The following is a 12,049-nucleotide window of genomic DNA, read 5'->3' on the forward strand; positions in this document are numbered from 1 at the left end:
AACAAATAAACAAACCCTGCCCTCCCCACCTCATACCATGTATATACCACTGCGGAATCCTTGGTTTCACACCTGTAACAGAAACAATGAACAATTTGTGCCACTCATGCAATGGGCTTTCACAGAAATTATTTAACTATAACCCTCCCTTTCTTAAGTATCTTTTGCTAGGATTTCATTACCAAATTCTCATCAACAAAGAAAACTTGCTTCAGGCCAAGGGAGCCGGCGTTTGTCCACAGACAGCTTTCCGGGTCATGTCACCAGGAGGAATAAACCGCTTTTGGCGCAACGGAACACCGTGAACCAGAGTGCACAGAAACACCATTTACTTTCCCGCTGCAGTGGTACCTATTTATCTACTCAAACTGGTATGCTTTCAAACTGCTAGGTTGGCAGAAGCTGGGACACAGCAATGGGAGCTCACCCCGTCACACGGATTCGAACTGCTGACCTTCTGATTGGCAAGCCCAAGAGGCTCAGCGCCACCCGCATCCCTTAGCTCATCTAGCCCAGTATTCTATACTCTGACAAGCAGTGTCTTTCCAGTATCTCAGGCATGTCTTTTCTTATACCTTGCTATCGCACCCTTTTGTATCTAGAGATTCTGGGGACTGAACCCAGGTCCTTCTGCCGGTAGGAACTGGGGAGGTAGGTCTGTCCACCTGCGTTCCTGGTGTCACACTCTGGATTGGATCCCCACTGACTTGCCGCCCATAGTGCATGACACTGGGAAGCCAGGGGAGCAGCTCAAATGTATTCTGAATGCAAGGTATGTACTCTATACTGAGCCATCACCCCTCTTCTTTATAAAATAGTCATAGCCACATATAGTGAAACCTCTTAAGCTAGGTTTTTTACCTTTCGGTATTTTGCATATCCATTCACGCTCAGAATTGCAGTGTAGCGGCAAGACTGTTCCATTAACTGTATACGCAGCACAGCTCCTCACATTATCTTCAATGTCATTGTTTTCTAAAAAAGCAGATGCAACCTGCCACAGAACAGAGCATTAAACTGAGTTATGGTACACAGACAAAGATGAATACAATTAGTAAGGGAAAGACTTTTGGACAGGTTATGCTCCTTCTTTTTTTATGTATGGACCATATTTGTTTATGGTCACCCTAAAGGACACTTCTCAAAGTGCACTGTACACTTGGCCACAGACACATGGATTGTGTCAGATAAGATGAGCATGTGTGTATAATAGCACTATCTTTAAACTACATGGAAGCGGCAAGCAGGTAGAGATGTGTTTCCCACCTGTGTGATCCCTGAATATGAACAGCAACAAAAGCTTGGTTGTTTGTAATTCATCGTTGGTATATAGAGCAAGGGGTCCACAACTTTTTTGGGCCCAGGGAAACATTTGGACAAGTGGGAAACAGTTGTGGTATAACAAAATATCCCTTTAAAAGAAGAAAAATTGGGAGGGGGTACTGAAGATGCTCAAAACAACCCCCCAAACAGGAAAAAACATCCCCATTCCCCAAACAAAACACAAACCCCATCAAAAGGCAGCCATCTCAACCAAATACCAAAAATCTCTCTTTTTTTAAAAAAAACACCACACCAAACAAACCAGAGGGGCAGGTATATGTACCCAAGATGGTGAAGCATTTATGTCCCCAGTGAAACACCATGACCCTTATGTTTATTATTTTATAGTAGTCCAGTCATCTTAGTGGCCCTACGATAGTTTCCCGCTATCACTTTCATTCTGACTCTGCCGTTTTAATTTCCCTTTGATTACATTATTTAAAATCTCTTTCCTTAAGATATGATGTATCAAGGCAAGGGCTTGTCAATGTTTAAAGTGTACTAAAAGATATAGGCTGCATTTGCGTGCAACACTAAGTTCAAATGCATGAACATGCTGGCTCTCCTGGAAGAGAACAGTTGCTTTGCTTTCTGCCAATCCTTTAAGCTCAGCAGGGCATGGCAGTTAGCCAAGGTTTGCCCTACCATTACAGTTTGTGGTGAGGAGGCAGCTTAACCACACTCTCATGTTTGGATGACACAATAAGCTAAACCTTGGCTTAGCTGCCATTCTGAGCTAAAAGGACCAGGGAGGGGCAAAGTGAGTGTGAGCTCCTCTCTGGGAATCAGCATATTTGTATGGACCATGTAAACTGTGGCTTGACTTACTGTGATGTGTGACCCAGAGCACAGACTGAATCTTGCTTTGAATGGTCAGGAAGTTTATCAATTGGTGAAGCAGGCAGGTGTGCAGGAAACACAAGTTGTATCTAATGGTAATTTTGACTTAGTGGAAAACTTTTCCTCTCATGCAACTCAGGCCATCCAATTTTCACTGACCCCACCTACCTTCTATAGCTTTTCTCTGATTCTGTTCCATTGGATACTAGAACCTTTAGAACAGGGTTTTTTAGAGGTTGAATTGGTAGGATGGGTTAATAAAAATTGGTTTCCTTGCCTTGCATGAGCAGGAATGCTTCTTCATACAGCAAAGCCACCACTGGAAACAATCTAATTTGTTTTCTACTATTTAAAGCCCATTTCAATGTAATGAGGGGGAAAAATATTTACAGGCGTTCCATCAGACCATTCCCAGGATCCTCCAGCTAATGGGTTCCTTTTGTTGAGTCCAATCCAGAACTGTCTTTCTTCATCACTATGATTAAAAAACAAACAAACCCCAGAAGACAGATGAACACTGTTAGCCACTATTGTACCTTTGCACACATCAGAATAGGATGTGTGCATGGAGCTGAGGAAAATTGACTGAATTGTTTGATTCACTCCTGAGTGAATCCTGAAAGGGTGACCCAATTCCTGACCTTTTGAAAACAGGAAGCAAACAGCATGCTACAAGCACATAGAGAAGCCTTAATTGGTTTTAAGGAAAAGAAGTTGCAATTTTTAATAGAGGAGCTGTGAGTAGAGAAAGGAGGTGCTTAACACATTCGCTTCCTGATATTTTTACTATAAATCAGGAGTGGGAAATTTTGGCCCTCCAAATGTTGTTGGACTACAGTTTCCATCAGCCTTAGGCCATGCTAGCTGAGGCTGATAGGGGTTGTAGTTCAGTAACATCTATCTGGAGGGCCAAAGGTTTTCCCATCTTTGCTCTACATATTACACCCAATCAGCTTTTAATGGCATTATTTGTGGGCTGAGGTCCATTTTCTCAGATGCATGTGGTGTCATCCTCACTCAGTGTGGCCAAAAGACCACAAAATGCAGAAGGTAAAGTCTTCCAGGTGAACATTATTTTCTACAACTTACACGCACTGTATGATTACAGCAGAAATATTCTAGTCTATTCTTAGATTAAATTCCAAGTTCAAAAGATCTGTATCTGAAAAGAAATCGAGGGAACAAACACTCATCTGATTTCCCCTCTCTTCTGCAGAAGTCTCTTTGATAGTAAACGGAAGACTTACACATGAAACATGGTGTTCAAAAGTTTGCTCAAGAAATCCTCTTCAAAGGCATGTGTAAAACTAGCAAGATGTGCTCCAAAATCTTGACACAACACTTCGGCTTCATCCCAAGCCCTTTTCATCAGTACTTTTTCACTGTGAAATACCTGTGAAATAAAACAAATACCCCCACCCCCCCAAATAGTTTAATTTGCACATTGTCAAAATACTATGGAGGGAAGAGAATATACAACATACACTAAAAAAAACACTACAAGCCTGTTCTAGAATAAATAAATTTCTCTCCTTTTGTTATCTACAAACATATCATTCCATGCCTTCCAACATTCCACAACTGAAAAAAGAGACGTGTGTATAAAATCTCCTGTCACTGCCTGAGCTTGCCCCAACTATTATATGTGGTCTACTTTGCTTGCTGCATGTTGTATTCATTTACCCACTCTGCAATAGTTTTGTTTAAAAGCTTAGGTGTTATTTGTTCTTTTTGGTAAAAGATACAATATTAAAAAACCCAAACTGCCTGGCAATATTCTATCCAACTTCAAATACATATCTCAGCTTCTGCAGCATATGTAACAGCAGGATCTCCACTGCCTGGTGCTTTAGCATTTATACCTATGTATTTAAATGCACATGAGACAAGCTGCATCCTTCCCAACTGAAGCCCTGGAGGGGTAGTTTGTTCCTGGAGAATGGCAACTTGTCCATTTCAAACTTACAGCAGTTTAATAAGGCATCTCAGAAGTAAAAAATAGGAACAATGTGGGGATATTGGTTTCCCAGGAAAACCAGAACTGTCCATACTAAATAGGGCCACTTGAACTTTGTGTCTGGCATATATTATACTATTTATTACCCCATCGTGGATTCCTAAGTTCATTTCATTTGAGTTTTCAGTGAGAAATTTGCCCCCCTTTTCACCTTATAACAGCTGAGCAGATTGTGGTCCGATTCCCATCCAAACATGCAAGAATTAAAAGTCTTCTCAAAATGTGATTCTTCATTAGGGTCATTTTCTCTTTGGTATTTAGCTTTTTGCTTACACAGTGACATAGCCTTGAAGCTTGTACAGTTTTTCACTTCCCAAACACCAAGAGGTCCCTTCTGTCGTTGCATAACAACACACCCTCCAGAATGCCCTATAGTGGGGAGAGAAAGACATTTTAGTGTTGAGTATCATTTTTTCTTTCCAAATGTGGAATTTTTTTTGTTGGATGGTAGGTTTTTCCCTTCCAAAAGACAGAGGCAGAAGGAAGCCATTTTCCGATGCCATGCTTTTACTGTTACCAAATGTGATGTTTACATAGTATGATCACTTTTAATTTTAATAGCCATAAAATAAATAAATAAATTTTGCTTTTTGTTACACCGGTTCTGAGTGATACTTAAGGCTTATTTCATTACATCAAACATGCAGTGCTACCTAAATAAATTATTACATTTACTAAAACAAAAATACTGTTCAAAACATTGCAGGCATTCTTCATGCTGTTATTGCTCTACGTTTATAATGTCCAATTTTGGAATTTTGAGTTTTGTTACCTATTAAGTAAAAACAAAAACTGTGGTGGGCAGGGAAAGAAAATTATTACTAATCCCTAATTGTAGCCATTAATTTATGATTCCCAAAATAATATCTAAATACCATAGTTTCACAAAAGGGAATAAAAATTATTTTAGGAGTCCTAGAGGATAAGGATCAATACTTTCCTTCCTTATGCTTGGGGAAGTATCTAACCTTGTTATGCTTTGACGGTATGTCTGCATAACTACTATAATTTAAGGCTGCAATCCTGTGCATGCTTAATATGAGAGACAGACAGAGAATTACTTTATCCAATGGAACTCTTTTCAGATAAACTTACAGAATTACATTGAATGTTGGCAGTAAACTAATTTACAACACAATCTTCACAATGCCTATGCAGAAGTAAGTCCTGTTGCATTAAATGTGGCTTACTCCCAGAGTAATAGAGTCACAATTGCAACCTTATTCAACAGTTTCATCTATAGTACATACACTGAAAACATCTGGGAACTGAAGTAGGCACCACTAGAACCAGATGGTTTAAGTTCTTATGTTACAAAAATATGCCAACTCATCCAAATAACTCAGTACCTGGCCGTGTGCCTTTATGTCCTCCCCTGCCTTTCCCTCTGCTATCTCCATCTGTCTGCTACAGACCTAATCCTGTTTTCCACTGGATTCAAGACTGATGTCTGAAACAGTGTTTTAGATATATTGTTTGGAGGTTCTGCAAGGTGCACATGAAACTCAGACATAACAACTTGCCCCCAAAGCAATTCCCTCTTGAGAAACCATAATACAGACAGCAGCTTTAGTTATCTGGGGAAAGGATATAAAGGTACCCCTGCCCGTACGGGCCAGTCGTGTCCGACTCTAGGGTTGTACGCTCATCTCACTTAAGAGGCCGGGAGCCAGCGCTGTCCGCAGACACTTCCGGGTCACGTGGCCAGCGTGATGAAGCTGCTCTGGTGAACCGGCACCAGCGCAGCACATGGAAACACTGTTTACCTTCCCTCTATAAAGCGGTACCTATTTATCTACTTGCACTTAGGGGTGCTTTCGAACTGCTAGGTGGGCAGGAGCAGGGACCGAGCAACAGGAGCTCACCCCGCCGCGGGGATTCGAAAGGAAAGGATATAAGAAATACCAAATAACTAGGCTTTTTAAGTCTGTGAATATATTTCCCTATAGTCAGCCAGTAGAGGTCACTGTTGAAGGACAAGAAGAATCCTCCTCCATAAAAAACCAGGCAATGCTTGTCCTTCCGGCTATAAGAAATGAGTAAGTAAATGAAACTACAAAATGATGCAACTTTAAATCACTGTGCATTACTAAATGGGAACAGAATACAAACAGAGAGAGATGTTTGAAGGGCTGTCTCAAGTGGATAAATAGCAGCTTGGCAGATAACTTCAAAAGCCTACCAGCACAAAATATAGTTTTCAAGCCTTTTAGTTCTGCAAGTACTTACAAGGCAATTTTAATGGTGAAGCTGCTAGCAGACTATTTGCCCACAAGAGATTGCTAATCAGGTTAAGTGTAAGAGTAGCTAACTGTAAGAATGGAATCTGGAAATTAAGGCTGCAATTCTAAACACACTTTCGAGCCATGTGTTTTAAACGTTGGCTAGGACATTGTCTTCCAGACGCTGTCCTCCATTATAGGGACTGTAGTACAGCAGCTGGAAGATACCATGAAGGCCATCCTTGGTATCTAGCAGGCTATCAAACACTTAATTTGTTGTACTTGCAGGTTCCATTATCCTGAGGTAAATTTTAATGTTATAGGTAAAGGTAAAGGGACCCCAGTCGTGGCCGACTCTGGGGTTGCGGCGCTCATCTTGCTTTATTGGCCGAGGGATCAGGCGTACAGCTTCCGGGTCATGTGGCCAGCATGACTAAGCCGCTTCTGGTGAACCAGAGCAGCACACGGAAACGCCGTTTACCGTCCCGCCAGAAGGTATCTACTTGCACTCTGATGTGCTTTCAAACTACTAGGTTGGCAGGAGCAGGGACCGAGCAACAGGAGCTCACCCCGTCGCGGGGATTCGAACCGCCGACCTTCTGATCGGAAAGTCCTAGGCTCTGTGATTTAACCCACAGCGCCACCCATGTCCCATTTTAATGTTATACTTTGGCCCAAATTAAGGCAGCCTGGTAATAAGCGGAAAGCAGAAAGTGAGGAAAAGTGGCACGTTTGCTTCAATAATCAAATATTAACAAGAGCTATAAAGGTTATAACTCACTAGGTTGATATTTTCCCCAGTTTGTATAGGTCAGACGATGAGGCTTCCCATCTGTATTTAGCCAAGTGTATTCTCCTGTATTGTTGAGGTCTTGCAGTGCTATCCAAAAATAAAGGTTATCTGTTTTCTCCATGTTGTGAATCATACTGTTGAGAAAGCCCTGTTCAAACCTTGAAAAAATATGAAATAAAAACAAGGTATTAGATTCCTTACATCGCAGTTCAAGAGGCACCCCCTATTCATCCTTTTGAGCAATATAGAAAGAAGTATAGAATCCTGTTCAAACTGAACAAATTACAGTGGTACCTCGGGTTAAGAACTTAATTCGTTCCGGAGGTCCGTTCTTAACCTGAAACTGTTCTTAACCTGAAGCACCACTTTAGCTAATGGGGGGTCTCCCGCTGCTGCCACTCCGCTGGCACGCGATTTCTGTTCTCATCCTGAGGTAAAGTTCTTAACCCGAGGTACTAATTCTGAGTTAGCGGAGTCTGTAACCTGAAGCGTCTGTAACCCGAGGTACCACTGTACATAAGAACAGCAGATGAAGCACATTAAGTGTCTGGTTTTTAATACTTCACTAGGGGCAAATGGTGGGCTGTGATGCAGAGGCAAGCCCCGCTAGAGGAAACTTGTAAGTTACTTCAAGGAAAACAATATGCCAGAACTCACCGGCTTAGATCTCTTGGAATGCAAGTTCAAACAGCCGCTTGCTCAGGACATGCCTCTTCTAACTGGCATCCTGCTCATGCCATGAGCATGCCGGCTTTCAGCTCTACAGTTCTACATGGAATCACAGAATCATAGAATTGTGGAGTTGGAAGGGCAGGAATAGGCAGCAGTCCCATATGGGGATAGAATCTGCAACCTTGGTGTCATCAGCACCATGCTGTAACCAACTGAGCTATCCATGACTTGGGCAACACACATTAAGAGGGTATCTCCTTCCCCAACTACAGTGGTACCTCTGGTTAAGAACTTAATTTGTTCCGGAGGTCTGTTCTTAATCTGAAACTGTTCTTAACCTGAGGTACCACTTTAGCTAATGGTAGCTAATGGGACCTCCTGCTGCTGCTGCGACACCGCACAATTTCTGTTCTCATCCTGAAGCCAAGTTCTTAACCTGAGTTACTATTTCTGGGTTAGCGGAGCCTGTAACCTGAAGCGTATGTAACCCGAGGTACCACTGTACAGTTATTCTTTTAAAGCTACAGAAGAGGCTGCTTTCAGTTGGCATGATTGGGGCATCATTCAAATAAGACTATGCAGAAAGCCATCCCTGGTGGTTGTTCTACATCTCTGTAACATGCTTCCTACATAGGTTTGTAAACCCCCATGTGTGGAACATCTACCAGAAACAGTGCGAGACTATTTTTAAAAAAGTGATCTTGTCCTGCGACCTTGTGAGGTATGGAAAACAGAAATGTAAGATCAGCCCTGCTCCGTAGTACTGCCTAAATTACTACTATGGAATTCACCACCCGGGGAGGTCAAGAAAGCCTCTGTACTTTGTGCACTTAGGTAGCAAGTTGAGGCCTGAACTAGACACAATGTTAAATGCATCCTTACATTTGCACCTGTTGTGGGAGCTGATAATTATTGGGATCTCAGCAGACATGGGCAGGGAGGGGGAAAGGATGGAACTCTTTCTTCCCCTGGCTGCATTCCTGATGAAAAGCATTCCTGCAAAGCTGGTATTTGTGCTGGGAAGAAATTCTCAGTTGAGACCAATAGGGGAAGGAGGTTTCTTCCAGTGCAAATAATAGCTTCAAAGTAGAGTTGTTGTTTTTTTATTAAAAAAAAATCAGGACAGCAGCGGGGAAGGGAGGGTTAAACTCTCCCTCCCCACCTGCTATGAATTACAGTGGTACCTTGGGTTACATACGCTTCAGGTTACATACGCTTCAGGTTACAGACTCCGCTAACCCAGAAATAGTACTTTGCTTCAGGATGAGAACAGAAATCATGTGGTGGCAGCACGGCAGCAGTGGGAGACCCCATTAGCTAAAGTGATGTCTCATGTTAAGAACAGTTTCAGGTTAAGAACGGACCTCCGGAACGAATTAAGTACGTAAGCAGAGGTACCACTGTAAACCTATGCACATTAAAAGCACAGAGTTTATAATGAATAAAAATGAGTTTTCATAATCAACATAATGTTGATTCAGATGGACAAACAATGACCAGCCAGATGCCTCCAGAAAAGTTGCAACTGTTGGAGAAATTTTAAAGACTGGAGGCACTGGTGGAGGAAGAGGGGGGCAGGGGGAGCGCACTGCCCCTGACACCACGATCCTGGGGGGGGGGCATCGTGGCTGCTCCCCCATACTGGGTGCCATGCCCCCAGGATGCGTGCCAGCCACGCCCCATCTGCTCTCCACCCCCGGTGCCAGAGCATGAAGCTCTGCCACTGACTGGAGGTATCCCTCCCAGAGACCCAAAAGGAAAAGCTGCAGACTGCAAGTGAAAATAATGGGTTTTAATTGAATACAAACGTACGTAGGGTCGGCCTCCTGAAAAATCTGAGAGAGGCTGCAAAGAACCACACCCAAAGCAATGTTTCTTATATTGTTTCTATTCCTTTCCCATAGAGATTCCAACCCATAATCTTCATTCTAAACCAAACAGAGATCCTTATGCTCTTTTGACTAGCCCACTCCAACCTTGTAATTATAATAATATGTAATCACACACTGCTATCCTTCAATGTTTGATTTAATTAATTACTGATTAATTATGCTATTCTTTACCTGTCTACAAAAGTCTATTCTTAATAACCCATGATTAATACATCCAATCTCTACATTAACCTAAATTCAATTAGACAGTCCCGCCTAGCCGATCACCTTTCACATATTCTCAACTTTTCATTCTTTTATGTTGGAATACAGTATGTTTTCACATCAGAATGCATGATATGCTTGAAATATACTGGGGTGCGTGCATTTCTACTAGGAGAGGTTGTTGAGAATTCATACATGGATTGCTAAGGAGCACTGCTAATGTCAAATACGGAGTTTTAACAAGCAAAATGGAATCCTAACAGAGAGATAAAGGGAGTTGGGGCATTATCCTTCACAAGCAGGGCATGAAGCCAGACTCCCTCCCCTGATGTTTTGCACCCCAGCCCTCCCCCAACTGGTATTCAAATGAACACCTCTGTTCCTAGAGGCTCAATTTAGCTACAATGGGGAACACTCACTGAAAATATACTTCATAAATTTGTCAAAGCCACAAATATAACTAAGGCTGCAATCCTATACACACTTTCCAGGGAGTAAGCCCAAATGAACTTCATAGGACTCACTTCTGAGCAGACAGATTAAATTGAGTTGCCTTCAATGTAGTACTAAGGCAAACACTAAGTCTGTGCAAGGATTTCTCGTTGCACACCAGTACATCCCCCCCCCCTGTCCCACATGTACCCTCTAGATCTGTTCTGGAGCAGATTTCAGGACAGTACAGGGCATGTGTGGGAGGAGAAAGGGGGGAAATCCCACTGCGCCAGTGCTAAACCCTGCAATAGTGTAAGTATTTAATTGAATACCTCTCATTGTCTGGGGTTTACTTCAATTTGAGAATAAAGAGTAATGAAGAAGAGTAAATCACATCATCTAAGTAACCAGAGAAAACCTGTTACTGGCGTTATACATTTAATTTTTTTCTTATTGTTTCCATATGGCGAAACTGGGTTATTAAAATGAAAGCGAACAATGTGAATAGCTTGCATCAAATAGCTGCATGTGAGCAAATGAGTATATATTTGTCAGGATTGTTAGCAAACACTCCCCGGCTTCCTGTAATGAAGACAATGTAAATCAACCCTGAAGGAATTAAAATGTCAGAATTCTTGCATGCATGAATAATTGCATGTCACTGAACATTTCGATCTAGCAAGTAACTGATTAATTCTATCCGGTTTTCATTTTGACTCGAGCAATAACAATCAGAACATTTTATTTCCGTCAGTTTTAGCTATTGATCCAGTATGGTTCTTCCATTTTCTTCTCCAGTGTCATAAGAGAGTTAAAATACTGTTGTTGTTTTAAATTGTACGGTAAAATTAGGTACCTGTTCATTATTGTTGCAAGTGAAGGACAGTAATAGCCACTGGAGGAGTATTCAAAGCTTCGAGGGGTTTTGTCCACATGGTAGCAATATCCACCGTGCCTTTCCCATCCCTTCAAAAACAAACGTTGGTTATTATAACATATGGTATATTATATACATGAACTTATCTATACATAATTCTTGGATGCCACCCAAGTAGGTACCAGAGAGACTACGGAGGAAGGAAAGGAACACTGGAGAACCAATGACAGCCAGAGTAGGCAAGAATAGTCAACACCATGCCCTCCTGATGTCATTGGAAAATACCTCAGCTGGTACAGCATGAGACTCTTAATCTCAAGGTCATGGGTTCGAGCCTCATGTTCGAGAAAAGATTCATTCATTGCAGAGGTTGGACTAGATGACACTCATGGTCCCTTCCAAATCTACAATTCTATGATTCTGTGACTACAACTCTAACTATCCCTGACTATTAGACATGCTGTAGTAGGACTGATAAGGGACGCGGCTGGCGCTGTGGGTTAAACCACAGAGCCTAGAACTTGCCAATCAGAAGGTCGGCGGTTTGAATCCCCGCTACGGGGTGAGCTCCCGTTGCTTGGTCCCTGCTCCTGCCAACCTAGCAGTTCAAAAGCACGTCAAAGTGCAAGTAGATAAATAGGTACTGCTCCAGCGGGAAGGTAAACAGCGTTTCCGTGTGCTGCTCTGGTTCACCAGAAGTAGCTTAGTCATGCTGGCCACATGACCCGGAAGCTGTACGCCGGCTCCCTCGGCCAATAAAGCGAGATGAGCGCCACA

The 12,049-nt window shown here is 42.3% G+C and overlaps 1 protein-coding gene across 5 annotated transcripts in view; it reads right to left on the reverse strand.

The window, feature by feature from the left end:
* The window catches only part of PLA2R1 (phospholipase A2 receptor 1), a 62,236-nt gene that overhangs the window by 27,898 nt on the left and 22,289 nt on the right, over positions 1 to 12,049 (reverse strand). For all 5 annotated transcript variants that reach the window (XM_083493235.1, XM_083493234.1, XM_083493237.1 and 2 more), the window contains 7 exons: positions 11,252 to 11,361; positions 7,184 to 7,353; positions 4,332 to 4,549; positions 3,411 to 3,556; positions 2,554 to 2,638; positions 862 to 994; positions 37 to 72 (listed from right to left, as the gene is read on the reverse strand). In XM_083493235.1, the coding sequence (XP_083349361.1) occupies positions 37 to 72; positions 862 to 994; positions 2,554 to 2,638; positions 3,411 to 3,556; positions 4,332 to 4,549; positions 7,184 to 7,353; positions 11,252 to 11,361 (898 nt within the window). The remainder of the gene's footprint in view (positions 1 to 36; positions 73 to 861; positions 995 to 2,553; positions 2,639 to 3,410; positions 3,557 to 4,331; positions 4,550 to 7,183; positions 7,354 to 11,251; positions 11,362 to 12,049) is intronic.

The sequence above is a fragment of the Podarcis liolepis genome (assembly GCF_965112155.1).
Source record: "Podarcis liolepis genome assembly, chromosome: 1".
Classification (NCBI taxonomy): domain Eukaryota; kingdom Metazoa; phylum Chordata; class Lepidosauria; order Squamata; family Lacertidae; genus Podarcis; species Podarcis liolepis.